At 44.6% G+C, this 28,000-nt stretch overlaps 1 protein-coding gene across 4 annotated transcripts in view; it reads right to left on the bottom strand.

Annotated features, from left to right (window-relative positions):
- The window catches only part of KIAA1671, a 65,661-nt gene extending 38,005 nt beyond the window's left edge, over window positions 1–27,656 (bottom strand). For 3 of the 4 annotated variants that reach the window (XR_014226939.1, XM_082293615.1, XM_082293613.1), the window contains exons 1-6: window positions 27,568–27,656; window positions 26,989–27,042; window positions 7,110–7,239; window positions 5,210–6,848; window positions 4,613–4,706; window positions 1–3,198 (exon numbers count right to left, since the gene is read on the bottom strand). Coding sequence is in view for 3 of the 4 variants with exons in the window: in XM_082293615.1 (XP_082149741.1) it covers window positions 1–3,198; window positions 4,613–4,706; window positions 5,210–6,795 (4,878 nt within the window). In the remaining variant the exon portion in view is untranslated. The remainder of the gene's footprint in view (window positions 3,199–4,612; window positions 4,707–5,209; window positions 6,849–7,109; window positions 7,240–26,988; window positions 27,043–27,567) is intronic. The other variant, XM_082293614.1, reaches the window with a different exon arrangement.
- Window positions 27,657–28,000: the final 344 nt, after the last annotated feature.

Raw genomic sequence — 28,000 nt, 5'->3', positions numbered from 1 at the left:
CTTTTTATCCTCATGGAAGAATGGTTCTGACTGAGCCATCTTGTGTTTCCACACGTTATCCACACTTTCCAAGGGGAAGCTTGGCCTGGATCGATGCAGGTCCTTCCTTGCCCTCACCTCCTGCATGAGGGGCAGACTGTCCCTTCCTTGGCGGCATTTTTCCGAGTAGGACCGTCTGAGATCCGCGGGTGCAGTCCCAAACCCAGACATGTAGCTCTTCCAATCGGTTTTACTTTTGAAAGAGTCACCCTCACACATCTTATTCGTGCTCTCTTTGCTTCTCAGTGTAGAGCTCCCCACTATGTTTTTGCTCCAATCACCCTCTGGAGACACCTCCAAGAACTGTTCTTTTGTCACCAACCTCTTCTGCAGGAGCCCATCATCTGCCTTTAGGGATAACTTGGAGGCCAGATTGACTTCCAGCCTCTGCTCTGCACTCACTGCATTTATGGGCTGTACCTTATCAGTTACAAATTTTGCACCCTGATTTCTGGAGACCAAGTTCACTTCCTCATCCTCATCAACGATGAAAGTTTTCTTCCTAGCAAATTCCACAGGTGAATTTACAAACTTCTCTGGAAAAATGCTGCTGGGGTTTCCCCAGTAAGGAGGGCTGACCTTTCTGTCTTTGGACTTCTGCTTATCGAACTCAGGGCTCTGTAATTCCAGTTTGTCTTTGCTCTTTTCATTTAGGGTTAGTTTCTCTGGCCTGTGCTGCTCTTCTGCACGTTCACCTGGTTTGTTATTAACAGAATAATGATCTGATGCACTCCTCCACTCATTCCAGCTATAGGTAAGAGTCATCCTATCAGACACATTTCTTTTGTTCTTTGATTTCTCCCTACTCAATGAGCCAAAATCTTCGAAGAGCTTATCTTGAACTTTACTGGCCTTCGCTGATTCCTCTTTATATTCTGCCATAAGCGCATCGATATCGAGAATTTGGGATCTGTACCCATCCTCAGCCTTCCTTCCAGGCAAATCAGAATTACTGTCACTCCTTTTCTGGGGGCCCGGTTCAGTGTCCTTACGCACCTGCGCGGAACGCGGCGGGGACCGAGCTTCATGGTAAGAGGAGATTTTCCTTCTGCCACTCCTGAGATCAGCTGCAGCTGTATTTTCCAGATCCTGCTTTAACAGGAAAGCATCAACATCTATAATTTTCTCTTTAGAATGATCCAGACCTTTTTCACGATGCTGTTGGTTATCTTTCCTAGACACGTGAAAATTACCAAATGCGACGTTTTTGGAGAAAATGGTATCTTTTTCATCTTCTTTGACCCAATCCTTGCTAATATGCACTTCCCGTGAGTCTTCTCTACCAGGTGAACTCGTCACATTTTTATTTGGTTGCTGCAATAAAGGTTTGGACCTTCCAGGAAAAACATGGTCCAGATTAATTGCTGCTCCCTCACTTGAACCAGAAACTGTATTAATTTCACTTGCAGTGGGAGCACCAACAAAGCTTTTCTCTTTTTTGATACCAGGAATCTGGTAAGTCACTGCAAAATAAGTTGCCTTTGGCTCAAAGACAGAACTCTGATGTTTTGTGTAATCATCAGGACTGCCAAGAACAGCTTGGTTTGCCTCACTCCCTTCCACCCCTTCTTTGATTTTTTTGCTCCTCTTTTTAAGTGAGGTTTCAGCCAATTGCAATGAATCTGTCCGGCTCAGCCTCTTGATATTTTCGGGAGTGAGCCACACAACTTCTTCCACCTTGAGTGACTCCTGAGGCAAGGTCTTCCTCCTCCACCTTTCAGAAATCTTCAAGTCAGAAACGCTACTTCTGCTTCTCCTGACCTTCTCTTCTGGATCTGCTCCTCGGAGTTTCTCGGTGTTTTCAGGAGCTGTACAAGCCAGGCTGAAGTCTTGCTCTTTGGAATTTAAGTCCAGACTTTTCCTTAATCCAAAGGCCCCAGATTCCTCTTTAGTAACGTTCAGTCCTTTTGTATCAGCCTGGTGACTACTGGAAGATTTTAAAAATTGCCCACTTGCAAGTACTGAAGCCTGAGCCCCATGTTTATTGACACTTGTGGAAATCACTTCACGATCCAAGTTGGTTCGGAATTCATGGATGTCTGTCCCACCTGCTCTGAAACTCCTTTTCTCAGAAGAGCATTTCACAACATTAATCCTCTCTGATTTATCTACGGAAGAGACTTCACTCTTATCACCTTTAGTTTCAGCATGTACCTTGTTGACTTTTTCACTCATTCCCAAACCTTTACTTTTGTTTGTGGAATAAGGTATTTTCTCAGCTATGAACAGTGGCTCAGGATCACTTTTATCAGAGTCTCTTTTCTGCTCAGGTAAAGTGCATTCACTGGAGGGAAAATCAGCAGGTTCTCTCAACACAGCCTTGCTCGTGAGAACTTTTGCCTCTCTGGCTTCTGAAGTAACATGATCTTCTTTCAAGTACAGAGTGTGACTACTTGCCCTAACCGACTGTCCTGGGGGTACAACGTCCTCATCAGTTTTATTCTCTTTCACAGATGATTTTCTAGCTCTGAGTGTCATGGCCTTTTTCTCAGGAGCCATTGTGATGACTTCACTAAGAGCCCTTTCACCACATGTCTGAAAGATTTCATACCTGGGCTCTATTCTTTGGTAAATTTGAGAATCTTCTGCGTTTTTGGGAGCAGGTTTTTCACTTTTCTCAACTGAAGATTTTTCTAAGACAATTCCTGGACTCATTTTCTTGTCTTCACTTGAACAAGCTGGTTTTGGACTTTTCTCTACATATGCTGGATGTTTTGATGGATCAGGTTGCTTGTGATGCTCCTTTGCAGCAGCGGTTTCCTCCCCTTCTCCCATCCATGAGCGTCTGCTGTGCCCCGAAACCACCAGGTCCTGCTTTGCCTCAGGCTCCTGGTTCCTTTGTGGTGCAGGATCAGCCCCAGAATGCTCAGCAACAACGTTGTGCTTCTGGACATTGTGCTCAAACAGGGTGGCCCGGACAGTTTTAATGAAGGGCTTTTCCAGAAGTGCTGGGTTTAATTTCTTTTCAAAATTGCTTGTGAACGAGACAGAACTCTCACTCTGCTGTGAGAAATGCTGACCATCTCCCAAAAAACTTCCTTTCCTCTCCAGCTGATCAGGTTTATTGGTTATCTTTAGAACTTGCCGGGATTTCCAAGGCTTCCCAGGAGCAAATGCCTCGGTGAAATCTGTGCCATGGGCGAGCTTCAGCTCCTTACTCTGGAACAACAAAATCCAACAGTTAACTGTGTTTATTTAAGAGATGTGTAATAAAGTGTATTTTAAAACCTATTTGCACCTACTTTGTGCAATAGAGCCTGTACAAATCAAACACATCCACATTCCCTGAACACAAACTCCACTGACACCAAGGTAACCTAAGGGAATGTGTAGCTGCAGCTCCTGAATCTTGATTTTAACAGAATTATCTCACTAATGACCAGTTACGTGATCAGAAACTGCAAGGAACATGAAGATCTGAGTACATATCACAGCTGGAGCTGCTCAGCTATGAGAAATGTTAAGCTGAGCCAAAGTAAAAAGGAAAGATGGAAATTAGTATTTATTACCAATGCTTCACTATCACCTACTCACAGGAAATACAAGCAGCATCCTAAAAGATGGTATTTTTAATAGCACTTGCTGAAAAAGTACAGCATGCAAATAATAAAGGGAATCAAAGAATACTAGAGGTCTTGCAAGAGTTCCATCAAGTTTTAAAATTTAAAACTCAAAGCTGACTTAAGATTGTCTTAAAAAAAAGCTAAACAACATCAGAAAATTAACACTAAAGGCATTTATAAATATGTATTTTTAAGTCTGAGCTATATTCTTCTAGGAATTTCTTTAACCCTACTTTATTGTCAGATTCTGAAAACAGCACTTCCATTAATGACCGATTTTGTTTTTAAAACAAATTACTCTTCTTGAAAATAACACCAAACTACAGAAACTTTGCACCTGTAGCTTCTCCTTACCACATATTCCTATCTTGGACAGGAAAAAAGCCATGAGAACTCACTACAAACACCCTTAAACGACATTAAATCTCCTCTACTAAGAACTGTCACCAGAAAAGTTCTGTTTTGCAACACTGAAGTGTTGCTTAGAAACAGAGAGAGCCTAAAGCTTCCACAGCAAATCCCCATTTTTCCTGGAACACTTTGTTGTCTAAACTGCTCAGGTAAATGTTGTTGAGGAGACTGACAAAGGTCCAGGCTTGTGATTTATCAGGAGCTGGGACTTGGATGCAGGAAAGCACAATCCTAATGCTCTGCTTGGAGAAAATAAAGAAAAATTGCTGCATGAACCCACCAGAGCCACAGGAGATTCACTGTGGGGTTTCATGTACTAGAAACCCCTTAAAAATAGCACCCAGAACACTTCTCCCTCTCTACCACTCCTGCACTGAACAGTGTGCACAATGAGCTTGACAAACTCAGCAGACACAATACTCCTGCACTTTTATCTGCAAGTCCTAAAGACAGACTCACACCAGCAAATCCACCGGGATTGTGGCAGCCCTAATGCTCTCCACACCCATTTAAGAGTCACTGATTGATGAAGCCACACACAACAGGACCTTCTCCTTGCAGAGCCAGCTGGAACCCACCAGCTGCTGCCACTTCCTTACTTTAGGGTTTTCCTGGAGGTCGTGGATCGAGTCAGCTCCTGTCTCACCAGGTTTCTCAGGCTTTGCTTCACCACCTGACGTTGGACTTGAAAACCTAAAACAAAGGACTGGTGTTACTTCTTCAGCCCAGTTGATCAGTGAGCAGGGTCACTTCCTGCCAGAGCAGACTGGTAGAAATTATCCATCGAATCACACTTCCTAAAGGAGAAACATCACTATTTCATAGTAAATGGCTGTATTTGCTGGTTAAATTGTATCTAGACCAAAGGAACTTCCCCAAAAATTGGTAGTCATGCAGCTTATTTGATAATAGAGGATTTAGAGATGTATAACAAACTATAATATCTCTTGTTGACAGTTACATGCAAAGGTCACAATATTGACAGTACTATTTTTTCTTTTCAGCTGTTGTCAGACTATATTAAATTTTCTCTTTTTTGGATTTAAAAAAAGCAGGAGAATAGCTTAAGAATAATAGCATAAAACCCCCACATTTAGTGGAATCAAAATGATCAGCTTTTTCATTGGACTGAGAGAGCAAGTGTTAGTGAACAACATGAAGGCAAGAGGATTAAACAGAATTTCTCTGTAACCTACATCTTGGTTAAGTCTGCAGACAGTGGCCGTGATTGCAGCGACCGGCGCACATTTCCTGCCTTAATGTCAGCATTTTCTGTTGTCAGCTCCTTGATCCTCTGCTGGATGGTCACACACCTGTTTTCCTTCTCAGCAGCTGCTGGGAGAAGCTCTGTATCCACTGTGGCACTGGGATTTTCCGAAGTAAACAAACTGATGTGTTTTTTAACACTACCTCTTAGGATATTATTCTCTTTTTCCAAGGAAGCTGCAGGACTTTCACAGCCCAGGAACACGTACGTTTCCTTCTGATCCGGTCTTTTCCCCCCCTTATTAGTTCTGCTTTCACTGGTTGTTTCAGGGCTTCTTTCAGGACCATGCAAGTTAATAATTATTTCTGGTTTTGTCTCAATTTGTTCACTTTTAGATTTAAGTTTTGTTTCCCAGGTGTATTTCCCATTATTTAGGATGCCAATGTCCTGACTACTGCATTTCAGATTTGTTTTAGAAGAACTGCTTTTATTAAATTCAGTTTCTTCATGTTTTGGCCCCGTTTCAGACTGATCATGACTCCCCACATCAGTAAAAGCAATTATGGATACATTCTCCTTGCTTTCATGGGATGAACCAGCCTTCTTGCAAGAAGAAAGATCTTTATGTTCAAACTTAGCTGTCAGGTCCATGGACAAAGGCCTTGGTTTTCTAACCCCGGATTTCTCCGTAGGAGATTTTTCCTCAGAAGCTTCCACAGTGTGATGCTTTTGATCTCGTAAGGATTCCAGAAAAATAGCAGACACTGGTCTATGTTTTGCCCTGTGCTGGACATCAGCAGAGAAATCAACTTTATTGTTGAGATTATTTGCATCATCATTGTTCTTCTCCGCTGGATGAAGTTCACGAGCATCTTTCTTTTCACCGGTTTTGAGGGAGTTCCAGGAGACTGGCCTGAGACTGGAAGAAAACGACATCTGCCTATGAACAGACCCCTCAGGATTCCTGGGTGTCTCTGCTGGTTTCACAGAGCCCTGGAGGTCCTTGGTTTGCAGAGCAGTAAATCCCCTGCGCTCCTGAGCCCTTTTCTCCTGGGCCAGGCTGACCTTGGCCTGCTCGGGGCCCGCTGGCTCGAACAGAATGACCGTGTTGGCACTGGGCCCCGTGTAGAAAGTCACATTTGTCACCATGTCACTGTCAGCCTGATTTTCAGTGTCAATGGCTTTCTGATCCACTAAGGGAGGGACATTCCCACTCAACACCTTCACAGAGGACGTTTCCTCAGTGGCTTTTCTCACCATGCTGCTGGATCTGAACGCTGGGACGGGCGGTTTGACATTTGCAAAAGCATCTGAGGATTTCTCTTTACAAAAAGGCTTTGGGAAAAGTCTCGGTCTTGATCCCACCGAGGGCATTGTTGCAGATCTCAAGGAATTCCCAAATTTCTTGTTCTCTTCGAGAGTCAGTGATGCTGAGGCCTCCTTTGCCTTGTTGCTGGCCTCTGAAAGCACACTGACATAAACACGCTGTGCCTTCTCCTCAGCCCTGAGCTCAGCTAGGTCAGGGACTGCCGTCAAAGACGCCAAAGCAGAATTTATTTCTACTCTTGTTGCCATAGTTGGAATTACACATTCAACAGAACTGAAAAACTCCAGCAAGGAAAAAGAATCTGCAAAAAAAAAGAGAGAAAAATGCAAGTATTGATGTAGAGTCAGCATGAACATCAAATAACATCATTCTCACATAAATTCACAAGGAAGTAAACTCAGATTAAGGTGCTTTTCAGATATGCTGATCCCAGAGTGTATCTCACTAAAAGACATAGCATTCCTTCTCTAAGAAACAGCAACACCATTATTTACTGACTTGGCCTAACAACCAAATACAATGGAAATAAACATATCCCACAAATTTCCACCCTCCCACTTACCATAATTTGTTGCTGCAACCAATCCATAGGGCCTGAACCTTTTTTCATAATGACAACAAGAGCTTGGTCACCAAGGGCACATTAAGGACAGGGAATGTGATCACTGCAGAGACACTGTCCAGACCTCACCCTGCAAATAAACAAAGTATTCAGACTCAGGTGTGGCACATATCCAGAGCTACACATGCAATGCCATGGGAGACAAAATTCCAGGGCATTCTAAGGGAAAAAAGCTGGTTCCCAACCATAAAAGCATCTCATGTAACTCTAAAAAGCAGAAGAATGTTTATTCTTCAAAGAGCCATTAAAGAATCAACAAGAAATTACCACTTAAAGGTGTAATTGAAAGGTGAAAAGGGAATAACTTGTACTGCACACCAGACACACCAAATCTGAAGGGTTAAAACCACACTTAGGTAAGACTGTTTGCATATTCAAGTTCTGTCAATCACTGGTTAAACACAGAGCTCTGCATTACTGTAATCTCAATTACTGCAATTTACTTTCTATTGTAAAGCTCTTTTCTGGGGCAGCAGTCTGTGAAGTGCTACCTGAGCAGCTGACCTGCAAACGGCTGATTTTCCATCAAAATGGGACTTTTACCATGACAAAGCAGTTTTCCCAGTATCTCGCCAGCAAAGGCAGGAGAAGAGCTTTGGCTTTAATTATATTCTTACTGCAGAGAAGTGGGAAAACCAGCAGTAATTAGAATTTCAGCTACAAGAAGTAACCTGAATTTTCTCCCTAACAGAAGTATATTTAAACTCGTAGCAGATGCAGGCAGCTATGTAAAGTTAGATTATTTTTTTCCTTCAAAAGCTGTCATACTCTTCCTTTTTAGAAAACTCACACTGCACTTCATAGCCAGGGGCCCAAATTTGTGTTGCCACCCTCTTGTCTCTTTTGGGCAGCCTTTGAAGGGGCAGTTTTAGACTCCTCTCACTGGACCTATTTTGGTGTGAATTTACCACGCAAATAAACTTATTTGTAGATTGAGTGGAATATGAAGCTTCCTGCTTGTGATTATTAAAAAACCCCAACCAGGATCTTGCCTTCCTGAGTCTGCAGTCTGGAGAAGTGGTTATTTCACCTTCAGCTTCCCTTGACCAGACTTAGCCCACACTGGCACCGAAAATGCAGGGATTTATTTTTGTCCCTGCTTGTGCTCCCTCTCTCAGGCAGGAGAACGAACTCCACTCACCTTGTCCGTTCCCTTTCATCTTCCAATCCACTTGGGAGTTCTGTCTCAACCACTTATCCCTGATGCCATTCCCCCCCTCCCAAGTCCATGACCTCCTCTCTCTGAAATAGCCACTAACCCAATCAGCTTATCCACATCGATCTGCCCCTTCCACCATCTCAGAGATCTCCATGAAATCTTCCTCCCTTCCCACTCCTTGTTCTAAGAAATGCCATCAAAATCCGATTAAAGTGCTCTCACATTCCAAGGATGCAAAGGTTTGGGAGGCGCTCTAAAAGGAAACTTGCTGGAATGAGGCTGATGCTCACAGACAACATTGCAAAGGGAAAAATTCAGCTGTGAAAACAGCATCTGTCTTGCAGTAGCTGAGAATCGACTCTCTCCTACCATTCCGTAGTCCCTGTTTCTCTGGAAAAGAAGAAGGGGGCACAGCGCTTCTTAAATGGACTAAAACTTGATCCTCAATGGAACGCGGGGCAGTGAATTTACAATGCAGGACCTAATCCTTGGTAACAGAGTACAACTCACTTCTCCAGCCAACATTCCTAAGACAAAACTTACCCCTTCCTTAGTTTCATTACACTCCAGCTTTACAGGACCCCATTTTCCCCTACATAATCTACCCAAGTCAGTTTTCATGTTTTAAATTCAAATACCCTACAATAAATACGTGGCCCCAAACAGACAAGTATTTGAAAAAGAACAAAATATTTAGGGGAAAAAATAATCACCCAACTTTCAAAGTGATAAAGCTCCTTGATACAAATACACTTGATAAAGAGGAATCATGTTATCAATGCCAAGTGTAACATACACTAGACACTGTGTCTCAGTTTTGAAACACATATCTCGGTTTAGATAAACGTGTTTCTTTCTTAATAAAATATCTCTAGTCCAGTTGGCAACATACAAAATTCTGGGCAATTTATAAAGATCAACTGTAAATTAAACTGCAGGAGGATTTCAGATGCTATTAATATTTAGTAATACTACTGTAATCGTACTGCTACAGTTGTAAATCCCCCACCATCAGCTACATCGTGTTATTCCCTCCCTGACCTCCTCTGCCCAGGGACAGTCAGCCGAGCTGCCCGTGCTGCCCCTGCACCCCCATCCCGTGTGACAGAGCCCTCAAACCACTTTGTCCCCAGCTGTGGGCACCTTGTCCCCAGCTGTGGGCACTGTTTCTCTCCACGCCCCCCAAGCAGTGCCCATGCTCCCCTCAGCTGTGGCGGATGCATTCTGCACACAAATGAAATTATAAATGGTACTGAAGTGTCTCTTGACATCCTCCTGCTTTTATCAGAAAGGCTGGCACACGAAGACCTGGCTCTTCCCTGCTGCTCTTCTTCCTCAGCTTCCAAACACCTGCAACTGGGATTTTTCCTGGGCCAAGCTGAGCCACCACAGGGTGTCACAGAGATGCACACACGAACACCGCTCCAGGCCCCTTCAAATCTTAATGCCCTCAGGTGTTGCTTGCATTTTTAATTAAAAGATCCATCATTACAAAGATTGTTAACATCGCTCATAAGAAATCAAAATGGATTATTCACTTTGCAGGGTTATTTTTGCAGAAAATCATTCGGGAAGGGCTTCACCCCAAACACACCCTCGCTTTGGCACTTGCCCACCCACCACACAGACAACTATTATTTACATCACTGCTAATTCCTTTAAGCCTATTAAGGCAACAGCAACAGCCTGCAGATAATTTTTCCACCGTGAATCACGTGACTATTGCCAACTTCCCCGCTCAGAAACAAGAATGTTCCAAATGACACAAAGCAAAATCATCTATAATCTGGCCCTGAACCTCGCAGCAGATAAACAAGTCCATCTGTCTTCTCTAAGGGTGGAAAGCATAAAAATTCCACAAAGAAAATCTCTCTGCTATTAAAAAACCCGAACAAACAAAAACCAAAACCATGTTTATGACATGGAAATCAAGCAGAAAGCCTGGCTCCAGCAGCGAATACCCACTAAAAATACTCCATAGAAAATCACCAAAGAAACACAAAGTTTTTCTTTTTTATATACAACTTTATCTGCAAATCTGCTTCCAGTATAAAAAAATTACTCCCTTATTGTGCAAATACAGGAAGAAGTTTGTATAACTACATGTATCAGCAGCTCCTGAAAACATGGCTTTATCCATGACTGTGGTTGGGAGGTTTGGGACTGGATGATCTCTAAGGATTCTTCCAACCCAAACCAGTCTGGGATTCCATGATTCTATACATTCCCCTGGCCTGCAGCTTTTCCCTGGCACAAGCAGCCACAGGAGCTACTGGGAGCAGATGACCATAAACCAAGATTTATTTCATCCCTCCTACAAAAGGTTGCCCCCCTGTCTTAAATGATCCAATCTTTACAAACACTTCTCTCCTTTCTCCTTCCTGTCCTCACTGACCGAACACTGGGGTCAGTCTGCAGCAACCCCTGTCTGTTCTCCCAAGAAATCCTCCTTCTGCTGCTTCCTGCACTTGGAGAGGTGCTGTGATTGGATTAAATAAGAATTAACAGAGCAGATCCTATCACTTACTGTGCACGTACGAGTGTGAGTGCTGACAAGAACGCGACTTACTACAGCACAACCAAAATAACACAAAGAAGAAAAAAAACCACCCCACCTATTCTGAAACTTTCATAACCAAGTAGATCATTAAACTAATTCAGTAAAAAGCAGGCTTTTTCTATTTTTGGGTTTAAGCCTGATTCACATTATCATTCACTGAAATGGGATCCATCAGTTGTACTTAAAAGGACATTCAGGGTCTCTTAAAGGGGAAAGATTAACAAAAATACTTCCATAATGGCTCTGATTTTTAATTTCCCAGGACAAGTTTATTCACAAAGTAAAAACAGCTAATAAAATGCATTTAAATTATCTTTTCCCAGATTCACAGTGAGAAACTCAGTTCTGCTTTTCCATAACTAGAAGGTTGAGAATTAAAACTACATATTCCAAATCTCACAAGCCAGATAGATCAGCGAAGCTCCACAGATCATTAATATTAAAATTCCAAAGTATTGCAAAGTTCAGAATATCTTTCCTCCATTTCCCATGTCCAAGTCTCTTGGAAACCTCTAGGTCTTTTACAAAAAAACCTAAGTGCTGTTCTTTTGGACACTGCAGTCCAGTCCCACCCCAAGGATGAAAGACTCCACTCTGACATTTCCTTCCACTGCAGAAAAGATTAGCATTTCGTTAAATAAAGTGTCCATCCTATAAATAGCAGCATTTACAAGCACTTGTAAATCTCTAATTGCTCCTGCCAGCACAATTGCATAACAATCATCACCTGCCAGAACTTCACCACCATGCAGCTGCAATAAAGACTAAAGAACTGCAATATTTTCAACCACCCTTTCCATTAAGTGCTGCCATCTCGGTACCACAGTGAAAACTTTACACCTTGTATTTTGCTCTCCATGCTGCAAAGACTGGGCAGTTAAAATGGTAACAAGTTACAGAGCAGCAGCTTCAGTAATTCAAACTGGCCCCACAGAGGCCTTAACATTTATTTATTAAAGCGAAAATTCAATGTTAAATACACTGGCGTGTCCATGTAATGGTCAACATGAATTTAAGATCACATTCCTGATGTAGCAGGACAATCAGCTGAGACAGGGATTCAGGAAAACACTGTGAGGGTGGGCAGGCCCTGGCACAGGGTGCCCAGAGAAGCTGTGGCTGCCCCATCCCTGGAAGTGTCCAAGGCCAGGTTGGACAGGGCTTGGAGCACCCTGGGCTAGTGGAAGGTGTCCCTGCCCATGGCAAGGGTGGCACTGGAGGAGCTTTAAGGTCCCTCCCAACACAAACCACTCTGTGAGTCTGTGATTAATTTATGGTAGAATAGGATTCAACAGCAAAATGCTCCTGTGTGTAACCAGGGCAGAATGCACCGTGATGGCTGTGGGGCACAGGGAGTCATCCTCCAAATTTCCTTGAATTTATGAGACAGAGATGTGTCTGGAGAGAATGATTTGGGGAAAAAATTACATGTAATAATCGGCTTCCACAGCTGCCAGTCCTTGCTATTTTCATAACAATGTCTGTGTGTCACACACAAAATGTAACCCAACAGGATTAATGTACAAAAGGGGCAGATTGCTCCAGTTATTTCTAGAAAACAGTTTCAGAATATCATCCTTTAGACAGGTCCAGTTTGCAACCATAGATTTATTACCAACTACCCATTTTTTGGGTATTCAGCTCCAAAAGTTTTGCACTGGGTTTTGGGAGCAATGACCACTGTTCTACAAACAATTCAGGCCAACTCCTTTTCTGATTCTGAAGATCAACTTCATCCAAGCCAGCTCTTGGTTGGGGATGTTCCTCTTTGTCCATCATGTTCTACTCAGGAGATCCCTCAAGAGCACAGGGACTGCCAGAGCACGCTCGGCATTTCCTCTGACTGCACAACTGCCTCATTACACCCCAATCTCCCACAATTTCCTTCTCCCCAACCCTCTCATTGACAGTTTCACAGGTAACTCTTCTCCTTTCCCAGTTTCACAGAAGGCCTACTTTGTTTTGAAAGTTTCTTGAATCTCAGGTAGAAAAAAAACCCAACCAAAGGAAAATTACATTAAATGTTGATGAATCACCATTTTTTTGGTACCAGAAGCTGCATATCCTCACCCTCCTGTGTGAATCACCTTTTACTTCCAGCATTCCACATGAGGGATTCCACCCAGCTCATTAGTGGGTGGGTATTTTCAGAAAGTCCAATTCTTTTGGCAGTTGAAATAGGGAATAAAAGCAAAATCCTGATTTCTGCCAGCTGAGGATGACATTCTGAAGAACAACATGAATTATGGGATAAGGCTGAAGAGAGGCTAAAAGTCTGTTTGGGCAGCAGGTGGGTATTCCCAGCAGGCCTCAAAGCGCTGTTCTGTTTGCTTCTCTCATCAAATCTTTGCTTTTGTGGTCAGTTTCAACTCCTGCTAATGTTCTTTTAGGTTCCCTCCTTGCAAATGCTTTTAAACCACAAAACAAGACCTGCAAATAACCTCCCCATGCAGTTTAGCAGGAAAAAAAGACATTCCAGAAAAAACTGCACTGCGTGCCAGATGAAACATTAAAGATCAGGTTTGGCTACAAGCAAGAAAAACTGACTATGGAACTGAAAAAAGAAAAAGAAGTCAAATTAAGGCTATTCCAGGAAGATATTTGGTTGTTTCAGGGAGGACTTTTTCTATCTGCAGCTCCCAAAGGTCAATGGGGTCACATCCCGGACCCAGCAGAGGGTGGGTACTTGAATTTGCACGTCGTAAATTTCTCCTCAAACCTTTACAGAATCATCATTCCTCTGGTTAATTGTAACATGGTGGTCTTGTTGAAGGAAGCTTAACTTCACTTTTAACTGTATTTAAAATAAATTTCGGTTAGAGTTAAGATTTTCTGCACAGATTCTGAAGGAATGGGTTAAATCCCTGTCTGTGTCTTTTTCGTATCTTATGCTATACATGATGAATACGATGGAATTAATCAAAAGCTAATTTATTTATATGTCCTTTGAGTGTATGATCTCCATGACCTTGCTTTAAAAAGGTCCAACTTGGCTCATTATTGTTTCAGAAATACATCAAGCAGCCACTGATCCTTCTGACCCCAAGCAGGCAGTGCCTTCCAAAGCCCCCAGAACTGAGGCAGGGCTGTGTTTCTCCAGAGGCTCCAGCTTTGAGTGGGAATGCTCTCATTTGGCAGGCACACCATGGACACAGCTGAAGGAGTGTAAGGAGATGGATGAGCCAGCTGCAGCACAGACAGAAATATGGGATTGAAAAACAATTTTGGCATTCTTCCATTTGATACTCCCCTACACAATACCACGCTCGGTACCATGTTTCAGCAGTAGAAGAAGCTTAGAGACCACCCACACCTGGAAATATTTACTGTAACTGTGCATATTTCTTGTCCTCTTGGCAGCAAGGGAAGATGAAGGACAACTGTCTGATCTCAGAGCTGACAGGACGTGGATATCACCACGAGATTTTGTTTTACTCGCTGCTTTTAGAGCCACCAGCTGCTGCAAATGCTTTAAAAGCAGCAATGATACAATTGGGACCGTTTTCTCCCGGAACAGTGATGGAAGCTACTTGGACACTGACATTGGAACTCCTTGATGAGCAAAGGTGCAGTTAAAATAGCCCAGCAGTACAGGGCTGGCAGCCAGTGTGGGGACACCAAAGCTCATGTGAAGCGCAGGAGGTGCAGCACTCCCGTGGGAGATGGGGCTCGGCTGACCTGCTGAGGAATTCAAGTCAAAGGATCGAGTGAAGCAGATCCGTGGGCTTTGGTTTATTGAAAAAATCCACCTACTTGTTACAAAAATAGGCAAGTGCCTCCACAGCACTTTGAAGCCTTCAGAAATAAAGCTGACCCATGGCCCTGTGCCCCCAGGCAGGAATGCGGGGGACGGATCTTTTCACACAAACCCAGCCTCCTAAGGTCACTGTAACATAGAAATAGAATGAGGTGAGAAGACATTTCCTGCTTGCCTTCATGCACAGCAGGTGCTTTTGTGTCAGAAGGACAAAGCCTCTAATCCTCTGATCTGCCTCCTCAAATTCTAACAGGATTTCCAGCGCTGGAAAATGCATTTGTGGCCTGGCACAGTAAACCACCTTCAGAAAGTACAAGCAGCTTGAGCTGTTCTGTGATTGCCATGGGGGCACCAGGACGAATTTATAAATGCTGAGCCTTTATACATTCATCTGAGTGCTGAAAAATTAATTAAGGTATTGCCATATGGAGAGAAAAAAAAGTGCGTTCATCCAGACTTTCAGAAAACTTGAGGCTACTGACCTTGGAGCACAACCTTGAACACACTGAGAGATCACTTCAACAGTTTAACCATCTGGAGAAAATCTGAACCCATAAAACTGAAGGACAAAGGAAACAGAGCGATGGGATAGAAGACCAAAATCGTGACATTAAAAATTATATATGTGTATATATAGCTATGGTGACTAACACGTGTATTCGAGGGCTAAGAATTAACATTCCTTTGCTTCTGCAAGAACAAGAAAGCAGGTTTACAGTGCATTATTTTTATACCTGTACTTGTCCTGACGGACACCTTCGGAAGCTGCACAGTCGCCAGCAAAGACTCATTCACAAAGAACACGTGGCAGCTACTGATAAAACACTCAGAGCAGAGATGCTGCAATAGATTATGCTGCTCCTAAGCTTTCACCTGGACAAAAAGAAATCACAGGATCACAGACTGGCTCAGGCTGGAAGGGACCACAGAAGGTCAACTGGTCCCATCTTCCTGCTCAAGCAGGGTCATCCCAGAGCACATGGCACGGTTCTGGAATAACTCCAGTGAGGGAGACTCCACAACCTCTCTGGGCGATCTGGGGAAAACTGTCACTGCACGTTCTCGATACGAATATTTATGTACTGCTTCAGCTTTCACAGCTCTGCCATCTGATGTCTTCTCTGATGACTGATTTTCCACTTGCGATCTTAAAAAATCATGTGCAAAAAGCTCAGTGTTCAACAGCTTTCGATTTGGCTGCTAATGACACATTTTCTGTCAAAACAGACAGCCAATACTGTGTCGCAGCAATTTCTCCATTCAGTCCATCATTCCACCTTTCAGATATTTGATTAGTCAGAGCCTAAGCACGTAGTCGAGCTCAGTCAACAAGCAACTACACTTGAGCCCAAAATACTTGTACCAGGCAGTGCTCTAGAAACAAACTGCAGCTTCATGGGAGAAAGACACTGATAAACAGGGGGTTGGACCAGGTGGTTCCCAGGAACAGATTATTCTGTTCCGCGAAAAAATGAACAATTTCAAAGCCTGCTCCTCTGAATCGTAGCAACCTCTGCCCTGAAGATCAAGCCAGCAAAGCCGCAGCACGGCAGTACCCAGCTGGAGATAAGGATATCTCCCTGGTACTGCTGCAAGAGACAAGCACTGTGACAAGAGACTGGCAGAGCTGGCACTAATAAACAACACAACTCCGTCTCCCAGGCAGCACCTCATTCCCCAGCACTACAGCAGCAATTCAAGCTGAATCAAGAAAAAATGATCCAACTTTGAACAAGAAAATTATTAACAGTATTAAACTGGATTAATTTTACTCCGGTTATGCCTTTCAGGATACTGATGGAGCCATTAAAATCATTCAGATCAAAGGGACATGACCCTCAGATTTACAATTTCCATTCCCGTTTCATAAATAGTGAAAAAAGCATTGGACTAAGGAGAGATGAGTGGATCTATTCTGAGTCAAATAAAATATTGTTATAAAAGCCAAATACTTGGTGGCATTTATCATTCCCTCGGCCAAAACCCCTTATGTCACCCTCTGTTCTACAACACACTGACACACTGAGACATGAATCTTTTTGCCTCTCAGGTTGTTCCCAATGTTCCAACAGCCCTTTGATCTCTTCCTTGTGTACTGAACCCAGCATTAACTCGAGTAGGATACGGTGCTGCCTCCTGCCAGGCATCAATAAACTGCCCTGAGCTGCACACCCAGAAAAAACCTGCTCTGTCAACAACGTCTGACGTTGTGCCAGAGGAGCTGCTGCCGCTGCCTTGATGATAAGGCTCCTCTTTTTCCTTCAGTGGGGACATCTGGCTTTTCACATATGCAGGAAATAGGGTTTTTTCCCCACTTTAATGCAAATGCCCAGCTCAGAACCACTGGCTGGGTATTGCCAGCTTGTACACGTGTTCCTCTGGTTACCTGTGAGCAGGTCATTGTTATCAGCAACCCACAAAGGAGCCTCCTCTTCCCCCAAAGCCCCACGAACTGAACAGGGCTCAGAGGGTCGCATGTGACTCTGAGGAGTCAGAGCAGTGACGCTGCATTTCTCCCCGTTTCTGAACAAAAGGATGTTTAAGCCAGGAACTCTGACAGCAACAAGCCTGCACAAGCATTGTACACTACCTTGTTCTTCAGAAACACAACATTATTCAGCAAAATCAAGGCCTGGAATGAATTATTGATAACACGTACACTATCTAGAAGCTTTATGAGCACTAAACAATCCCCTCCACCTCCCTACACGCTTGAGAAAGCACAGAAAGGGAAAAAATGTCTATTAATTGAAAGACAACAGTTCAGGCACTAAAAACATTAACGTATTTATTGAGGGGGGTGAAAGAAAAAGAAATAGCTGAAGCAGGAAAAACCAGCTCCAAAATCCAAATGGTGGCACCGGGAACCTGGGAGCACCTGGATGTGCACAAACACTCATGTGGAACATCCCCACATCCAGCACAGGGACAGGGAGGCCCAGGGAACCCCAGGGGCTGCTCAAACCACACTCACAGCTTTGGCACAGAAGAGCATTTTTAACCACAAGTGAACCCCAGGGACTTTTTTACTTTCTGGGAAGTTTTAAGCACGGAGACCAGAGAGGCACTTTAACACATCAAAATGAAGACAGAAGAGTAACATAAAAGCACTTGAAACTCACGGTCCAATGTAGAGACCACCAACATTTTGAGGCAGGATAATAATGAACAGCTGACCCAGGCGTATTTTGCAGCTCACAAAAACGAGGAGGAATGAAAGATCACAGGTTTGTCCTCACCAGTTCATCCAGACCTGAGCGCCTCAGCACGAGCACTCACTTGCCCATGAGCAGCCAGACCAAGAACCTTCCCTCAAATTGCCCCCACCCAGCCACACTCACACCACAATTACAGCAGCCCTGGCACCTGATCCCAGTTTCTCTGGGTATATCCCAGGAAGGGATTTAGTAACCTGAGAATGATCTCACAGTGAATTTAGAAACACCTTTCCAAATTTATTACAAAGAAGGATCCTCTGACTTAAATCTGACTCAAAAGAAAACCAGGCTATACCGAGTTCTCCCAGCTCCCCACCTCATGCCTGTCCCCACAAAGCCACACACTGAAGCACGACCAACTGATCCCACCACGATCACTGTTAACACTCTGGAAGGCATGAGACGTTCACCAGCCTCAAGAGGCACAGCAAGTCCTGCAGCTACTGAGCAATCTGCTGAGCCAACTCCCTCGCTGACCTTTTTCTTACAGATCTGCAAGTTCAAAGGGTGGCATAAAGCTGTCATAAAAACAGATAACTGGCACTGCATCCAGAATTTCTGCAGGGGGAATCCAACCTAAGCCAAATCAGTTACAGAACAGGAGCCATGCCAATCCAAGCAACTGAATGTGAAATGCCAAAGTTGGGAAATAAAAGATCCACACGTCCAAACATCTTTCAAAACACAGCAGCTGGTACAGGATGCTTCAGAAGTGACTTAGGCACAAAATCTAATGTCTTTTCATTTTCCAGTAATCTGTAGCTTTGAACTTGATGAGCCAACAGGAGACACCCGCTCAGTGAAAAAGATTGGGCAATTTTTTCGTTTTGTTTCACCACATATGAATCAACCAGCAAACCACGGACAAAAGGTCCATGTGAACTACCAGACACAAACTCTGCCCAGGAACTGCCCCGGTCAGCCTGATGAGTTCTCCTCCCCAAAGTCATCAGGTTCAAGAGCCAAAGTGTTCAAAACTCAGGATGAACAAAAAGCAGACAGACAGGATGGAAGAGCTCTGCCTGACCAAACCTGCCCAGTGCTCAGGCAGCGTGTGGCTCTGCAGCAAAGTGATAAACGCCACAGATTCTGAAGTCTAATAAAAGCCACTCCAACCTACTACAAACACTGTCTTGCACATTGGTTTAGAGCCAATATTGGTTAAACAGTTACAAACAACCTTCTGTTAATTATATATCTTAAAATATACACTCATGCCTTAACAAGTTTTTCACTCCAGCCTTCTGTCCAGATGTGAGCAGGAGCAGAGCCATTGGATCAGCCACGGGCACTGTTTGCAGACAAGTTGTGGTGCTGACCCTCTCTGTGAGCAGCTACAACCTCGGGCTCTGGGAGCTCAGTTCAAATCCAGCTTTCCAGGGTTATTAGACAGGACATGACAGACACAAGAGCACAACCATTTCCAGAGTCAAGGTGAACAAAGATGGCAAAAGCTTTAACCTTAAAGTTACTGTTTTCAGCATTTTTAGAGTGGGAAAAGCTGTTAAATCAAAAATAAAATAAATTCAATGGAACTGAAACAAGAATTTTGGGGACAATCTGAAAAATATACTAACCTGCTCCCTACAGAGCCAAGCTTGTGAAAACACCATCTTAGCCAGCCATAAATCTACAGTACAAAAAACCTGGATTCCAGATTAACTGCATTCTACATGGTGTGCAACAGTCCCATATCAACAAAGACAACACTCTGTGTGATCATTTCTTTACACATGTATCACACACACGCAGCACAAATAATCTCTGAAGAGTCTGCACGTGCTGATGTGGAAGCAATACTAAAACACATTCCAGTATTTAAGAGCAAATAAGAGAGAAAAGGCTCAGTGTTGTTTGTCAGAGGTGTCACTGGGGCCTAAGTTACAAATGTGCTTCAATAAAGTGCCTTTGGGATAGGAAAATATGTATTTCATCCTAAGGCTTCAGCCTCTCCATCATCTCCTTAGATTTCCTCCTTATGCATAAGCACCAACATGAGAGTGACACTATTTAAGCAAATATTTCACATGAAGAACAGATTCAGACTCAGATCTACAGACATTTCCTGCATGTGACAACACAGGCTACAAGAAAACCTCTCCCTGTCCAAAACTAACCCTCTGTGCCCCGAGAGCGAGAGCGCAGGGAAAAGGATCCCATGGAATCTGCAAGCACTGCAGAAGCAAAAGGAAGCACAATTCCAATATGTTTAACGACTGAATTAGCATAATGCTCACGAGGCAGAAAGCAGCCTCCCTGACCTTCTTGAAATGCTGACCTGTAACTATTGATGAGGTTTCCGATGGGTGCTGTGATTCATCCAGTTGAGGAAGGAGTCAAGGAAACATCATTGTCCTGTCAAGTGAGAGCAGGTCAGACACCTCTCCAGCAGCCTGCACATCCACACAGGAACAGGACTAAAACTGTACTTAGGAGAGACACAAAGACCTAAAGTTGTACTGGAGACTCTGCTGTAATCAGAGTGATTCATTTAATCTCTCCTTCGCAGGCAGCAGCCACAGAGGCTGCAGTGATTTAATTATTTTTTAAAATATTAATTTTGTGAAGAACATTAACTGAACATTATGATGACTTGTAAGAAATGTGATACATAGATCCAAATGTTTTAGAAATATTTAATACTATTTGGCTAAATGAAGATATCTATTATAGAATCACAGAAGGGTTGGAAGGGACCTTAAAGCTCAACTCATTCCACCCCCTGCCATGGGCAGGGACACCTTCCACAAACCAGGTTGCTCCAAGCCCTGTCCAACCTGGCCTTGAACAGCTCCAGGGATGGGGCAGCCACAGCTTCTCTTGGACATAACTGTTACTGCAGGCTCAAACATGCAAAAAACCCACACTGCATCATGTTTACAGCAGGAACAGGATCGTATTTAGATAGCTCTGCAACCATCATGTTGCTGAAAACATTCTGATGGCAGATTACACTAATATTTGACATTCAGTAGTGCCAATACAGTAAGACACTGTTTGACAACAATAACAACAGTGACATTTCTGTAAGGTCCCCCAGTTAGGGAGCAAGCCAGCCGTGCTGCTCAGCTTCAGCAGAAAGGCCTGTTGTGCTCGTTTGGGTCAATGAAGAATTCCCAGTGTTCTCATGAAATATCAAACAGTTACAGTGACCAGAAATTCCAACTCTGTTTAAAACACATCCTGGCTTTGCTGGGCTCGTTATGGATGAGGCAGCTTTGTCCATCGAAAGCCTTGTATGGTTGAACATACTCCCAGCAGATAAACATCCCTCCTAAATGTTGGCACAACTCCCTCCCTGTGAGGAGCCGCCCGTGCTAGGGCTGCACTGAGACAGCCAGGCCAAGCACGGGCTGAAGGCTGAGCTCATTAAAAGAGCAGAATAAAGACAAACTTCAAATTCCGCTCCTGTTTGTGCCTTTCAAAGTCTCACCAACACTGTAAAATAACGATCATCCTCATTTTATGACAGCGGGAATAACCAGTTTTAGAACTTGACATTTATTAACATCACTTGTTGAAAGGCATTGAAAGCACATATTTAACCAATACTGTGATTACAAAAACAGTCACTATGAAAATATAAACAGAAGAGGCCGCTGTGTATGGCAACAATGTTGCAGCACTAAAAGCACACACAAATCCTCCTATTTTCATGCACTTCACTAAAACACTGGCAGCTTCCTACCCCTGGAAACTACAAAGGGTAAAATGGTTCGTAACTACCAGAACCAAAGACAAACTAACAAAGCACAGCTTGAGCATCTTCACTTCTCCTCCTCCCCAATGCACTAAACCCATGTAGTTCAGATTCAAACAACAAAACGCAGCTAACTTCTTTTTCTTCTCTCTTTGCCATCCATCTCCTCAGCATCCTGCAGCAGAGCTGGAGTTGCGCGTTTGGAGCACAGGCACTTCCCGGAGCTCCGTACAGGAACTGGGTCAAGCCCGGAGCTGGAGTTAGCAGCCCACTCGGCTCCCGGCGATTCCCAGCCCCCAACCAAATGAAAGGAGTGTTTTGACCTGGAAACAAGCCTCAGATCTCCTCCCTGCCCACAATAAAGCTCATCTAATTGTGTACAGTAAGACAAGCCTTACTCCAAAGCTGCCCGTGCTGCGGCACCTCTCTTTGGAAGAGCTGCTGGAGCGCACACGCTTCTTCCCTCCAAGTGAAAACTGGGGAGATACCAAACCTCCGGCAACTGAATTATTTTTTTCTGCTCATTACACCAGCCTAATGACCATCCTGACTCGTAATTACTACAATAGTAAGAAGCTTTCAGTTCTCACACTGCTGCAAGACCAACACTATCTCCTTTCAGGCAAGCAGCAGCTTTACTCTAGGCCAAAACTGAAGTTTTGGCACTTAATTCTGGTAAGAACTTTTAATGAACAGCTCTGTAAGTGGCTTTAGAGGAGTCCAGATCCCCCACCCCCAGTGTTTAAGTGTGTGCTCATTGGACATGACTCAACCACAAACAAGCAGTGTTTTGGATAATAACCCTCTGTGCCCTGGACTGCTCAAACTGCATCACCACAATCACACAACCCTCAGAAAACATTCATTTCCTCTCCTCAAGCGTGTTTTGTAGAGATGAAGAGCACAAAAAGAAAACTCAATTCCCATTGTCTCAACGTAAGTGTAAGGCATTCAGGAACGGCAAAAATATGTATTAATGATCTCCTATTTATATAGATGCACTGAAAAATATCCCCAAGCTGTTTGAAAGCTTCTTTGTTTGCAAAGTTCCAGCATTACATGTTCCCAGAACAAACCACAGACAGCGAGAACCAAGAAAATACATCTCCTTCATTTGAGAAAAGAATCTAAAGATAAAATTAAGCTGTTTCTGGGCGCATACTTTAAGAGCCTGAATTCTTTATGCCTAGGCCTGAGGCAAATCATCACCCAGTAGACTTAAATATCCTTTTGTGATCAGATGTTCAGGTCATACCAATCATGAGAATAAAAGGGAAGCATTGGGGGATTTTTTAAGCAATAGCTGCAAATAGATAAAACAGCCACCACACTAAATATAGTGTGTTTTGGCAACACTCAATATCCAGGTTTTCATAAGAATTTGGTTTTCCTGCCAGTTAACAGAACCCAAGACATGGAAAGTCCTCTTCACCCACAGAAGCCCTCTCAAGGCAAAAAGCAACTGACTTGCTCTGGATTTGTTACTTGTTAATTTTTGAATTATTCCTGGAACACAGCTTGAAAAGAATGGCCTGAGAGTTCAGAAGTTCGTGTATGTCCTTCAATCTCACTGAGAGTCAATGAAGGACAAGAGAACAGAGAACCAACTTCATTTCTAATCCAGCAAGCAGAGCATCTCCTTGGAATCACATATCTCACTGGAAGCACATACCCAGGCAACCCAACAGCCAATTCCTGGACATTTTTAGGAAAAGTCTGCACATCCAGCTGCCTAGGGCAGGTGCATCTCGAGTTTGTCAAGCATGAAGTCTTCTAGTTAAGCTGTTAAACCTACCAGGCTGTGGTCCCTCCAAGGAACATGATTAGGATTCAAGACTGGTTGCTGTGGAGAGAATTCCACAGCTCTCCCAACGCTATTATTCCGGTCTCTTTGGCTGCGAGCTCAAGACAACCACGCAGTGGTTTACACTACAAAGGCTACTTCCACAACCAGGGACTCATCATTTAAAGAGATTTCTGAAGCAAAAGCAAAAAGTCTATGGCTTTTGCCCTACAATGTCTTTGGGCGATTCCTACACACAAAACTAAAAACATTGCAACATTCCCAGGTTCCAGTCAGCCCTGTGCACCAAACACAAACCAGTGATACAGACTGGGCTCACAGCATCACCACAAGCCTCATGCCTGGGCTTGCAGGATTAAGCATTTATTTCAGCCTCACTTTTCCAAGCAGCCCATGGCACATAGCAGCATCTCCTGCTCTGTGAATGGCTCCATAAAAGATTCACTGGAATGGTTCCTTCCTCCCCAAATGCTGCCTACTACTTGAGAATTGAACAAGCTGCACCCTCCCGAAGAAATAAATTTATAAAATCAATGAGCAGAAAAGCTGCAGCACTGCAAACCTCCCTATGACCAACAGCATCATGTACATTTAGCCAGCTAGGGAAGTGAAAGACTTCCAACTCATGCAAGAAAATGTCCCACTAAAAGAAACAGCTTGAAAATGAGGAAAGAACAGTGACATTACACATAAATGGATGCAGAACACTCCAATCTGCATTTAGACACACCCTTTTACTAGTCAAATTTTTCACTAACTACCCAGCACACGAGTCAGCATGACCAATGCATGTGCCAAAGGACACTTCCCCTGGATAGCAAACAGTGCCAAGTTACCAACTTCTTTGGAGTGTCAATTCGAGAAAACACACCATAGCTTAAAGAACTATCTTGATCTATGAAACTCCCCGATAAGAAACCAGTATAATTTTTAAACACATGAGGAGCCAGGAGAAGTCACAACTGTAAGGTGTCCCTAACTGACATGCTCAAGAAAATCCTCTCCGACAGGATCCCGAGTTCTGTCCCTGATGGGCACAGCACTCCCCACAAGCAACACTACACCAAAATTTTCAAGACTGTGGGAAGTATTCTTATCTCTGTTTACAAGCTCAAGGACAGACAAATCATATCAATTTGATTCTCATGTTACTTGGAAAACCTGCCAGAAGGGAGGAAGCTCCATGAGCAACGAACAAACACAGAGTAACCCCAGGGCAAGGACCAGGGAGGGAAGAGCCACACATTGCACACCACGGAGACTGAGCTCCTCTTTTACCCTGCAGTAACCAAACACGTGCAAAAGAGAGGGCAGGTGACAGGACTGGTTTCAAAATTATCTAATAGCCAGAGAAACACAAGTGCTGAATGGAGCAGAGTCCAGGACAACACCCAAGCGAAATCACAGAGCTGTGCAGAGTCGCAGGAGTGGGAATGCCTGAGCTCTCTGTCCACCTGGGACCTGCTGGTCAGGACTTGCTTCTTTCACATGTGGTCTGAATGTCACCTTGAGCACACAGGGCAGGAAAGGCTGGTTAACTTATGAAACACAAAGTCTGAAATTCCTGCTTTCAATAAAATCTATTTCCAAGTTGCAACTGGTTTTTTTTTTTTCCTTTGGTAGAAATCAGGCACTTGGGGAAGCCTATTGCCACTGCCAGAGGAGTCTGCACACACAAGGGGCTCAGTTAACACCCAAGGTGATGGTGCTGCACATGGCTGAAAACAGAATTTAAAAAAAAAGATATCCTGCAGCTACATAAAGCCTCAGTATGGCAGAGGGAAAAACTGCTTCATCATCAGCCATGGAAATTTTCTGAATCCCTGGTTATCTCATCAGTCCAGAGCTGGGTGAGGAGGAGCACAGATGGGTACTGTGCCCTTTCTCCTGCCATAAGAGTGGCAGCTCCAGAACTGCAGCGTGAGCACAACCCTGGGGCTGAGGCTGTGCATGTCCTTTACTGCCACATATAAAATGAGACAGCAAAAAATGACAAACCAAAGTATTTGCGTTGGAAACAGTCCTAGACTTTGCCTCCTTTTACAGACTTTCCATACTGTGACACTCCAGAGTGACTTGGGTCTGTGTCTTCTATATACTGGGAAAGGAACATTGATCTTAGAATTAGCTCAGGGCATTGTCTGAACCAGAGGAGAAGTTTACACACCTATTTTCAACAAACTCTACACCTATCAAAAGGGAATTACAAGCTATGAGGTCTATTTAAATAGGATTCCAACCTCCTTAACCACTCTGAAGGACAAAGGCTTTAGAGCTTTACTTGCTAATAAATATCCCCGGTAATTTTTACTGGAAAAGGCAGAGCATACAGTGAAGAAAATCCTAACCCAAAAAAAATACCCCAAAAAACGGGGGAAAGTTTGTAAATTCTTGCAAGATTTTTTTTTTTTCTGAGAAAGTCTTTACCTGGATTAAGCTGCCAGGCAACTTTATTAGCATTTCTGCCACACACTGTCTGCTTCCCCGCCACACCCTGCCAACGTCACAGGAAAACAAAGAAAACTCCCATTTTCATGTGGTCGTTAGAAAGATGCAAATCCTTCTGGTTTGTGGAGGAGAGACAAGGAAAAGAAAATGCCATCAACCTTCAGCTCTGGCAAAAAGTACCTCAGAAGCAGCTGAACAACTTCCCAGTTACCCTGGAAACAGAGTTTACCCCTCAGCAGACGGGAAAATTGCCTGCAATTACCACCCTGGAGAAAAGCACCAGTTTGGACAAAACATCAATTTCTGTTTGCTGCAGCTCCTTTAATGTGATCCCGGTAATTCATCGTGAGCAATATTGGATCTGGAATGGAATTCTATTACCAAACCCCAAAGACTCTGAGTTCTATTACCAGACATGTAGGTATAATCAAAGGTTAGGATATCTCCTAATGGTACAGAAGAGCTCTGCCATCTGCCAAGTGTGATTTCCCCTAATCCCATTGCCCACACACAAATCAGAATCACCCGGATTACGCCACAGAAATAGAAGTCAAGTCAATACCTGAATCCACGGGATTAATCTCCCACCTCCAGACAGGAGAAAGGCAAGAACAGCAACAATGCTGTAAGGCAGGCTCAGGAAGGCAAAGCCTTCCACCCGACTCCGAACAGCACCACACAGGAAATTCTGGGATTTCACTGATTAGCTTCACCCGTCCAGAATCCCGGTGCTGCTCCCTCCCAAATCTGAGCGCAGAACTCTGTGCAAATTCAGGGAACTGACCTCCACGTGATCTTTTGGACCAGCTATTTCCACCCAGAAGCAGCACTCCACATCTCTCCACGCACATACAAACCGCTCGGATTTGGAGTTAGGAGGAAAAATTAACAAACGAGCTGCATATCACGAGAACAACACAAATCTGTCCATCCAAGTGCTTCCAAAACAAAAATATATACCCCTAGCAGGGGGGTTGGAATGAGATGAGCTTTAAGATCCTTTCCGAGCCAAACTATCCTGAGATTCTACATACACGCGATGCCAACAAGCAAAGCTATGTGCATCTTCAATTAAAAAGAAGCAGCGTGATGACTTTAAACTGGCACTTCAAAGTAATTGTAACGAGCAGATAATATATTTCCTGAAATCCAAGGCATAAAAGAGTCACATACCATTCTTGGCAATGCCTGAATCCCTCCTGCTCTGCCCAAGGAGCCGTCGCCCGGCTGTAAACCAGGGGGGGAGAAGGGGGGAACATCTTTATTTGTCCATTTAAGACCTCCAAGCACATTATCATCCCTAATCCAGCGAGGAACAGATAATTGCAGCCCTCATGGATTACAAAATTACGCTCTAATCCTCAGAACCACCAGCACACCACCAGCCACCAAAACCCACCTAACAACCCCTCCCCACCTCACACCGCTGAATTAGAACCACAGAATGGGGATTTTTGGAGGGGGGTTTTTCCCCTCTTTCTAACACACGAGGACATGAGCCCTTGGCTCTGACGCAGTGAGAAAGAAGCAGCGAGCAGGTCCGGCACCAGGGCGAGGGGCCATGCGGGAGCAGCCACAGCACCGCCGGCACGGGACCCGCTCGCCGTTTCCCCGGGGCCGCGGAGGAGGCCGAGGCACCCCCGGGGAAGCGGGGATGGGGTTCCCATGCCGGCCCTAAGAGTGAGCGAGCACTGTCCGCCTTTGTCCCACCGCCGCCTCGCCCCTCACCGTGGCCTCACCAGCAGCACTTACCCAGCCAAACCACCGGCTGCTCCCTCCGCAAAACCGGGCGCCGGCTCCGCCGCACCGGGGAAGTTGCTTGAAGTGAAGTTGGGCGCGCAGCGGCCTTTCCCCCGCGGCGGCGGCGAGCGGCGGCCGGGCACGGCCGGGGGGCGGGGCGGGCAGGGGGCCGTCCCTCCGCGCTCCCCCGGAGCGAGGGGCTGCGGGAAGGCGGCGGGAAGGCGGCGGGAGGAGGGAATGTCCCGCCCCGGTGCCGGTCCGGCCCCTTCGCCCCGGCGGCCGCGGGGCCCCGCGGGAAGCGCCGCTGTTGCCATGGTGACCGCGCGGTGCGGGCCGTGGGCGGGGCTCCCCCCGCGCAGCGCGCTCGCGATTGGCTCCGCCCCGCTCCACCTGCTCCGCGGGGGACGCGGGTTCGAGTCCCGGCCCCGCCGTCCCGAGGGACAAG

This window comes from Coloeus monedula, assembly GCF_965178545.1.
Source record: "Coloeus monedula genome assembly, chromosome: 18".
In the NCBI taxonomy this organism is placed as follows: domain Eukaryota; kingdom Metazoa; phylum Chordata; class Aves; order Passeriformes; family Corvidae; genus Coloeus; species Coloeus monedula.
This window is presented reverse-complemented; position numbering and strand designations above follow the sequence as displayed.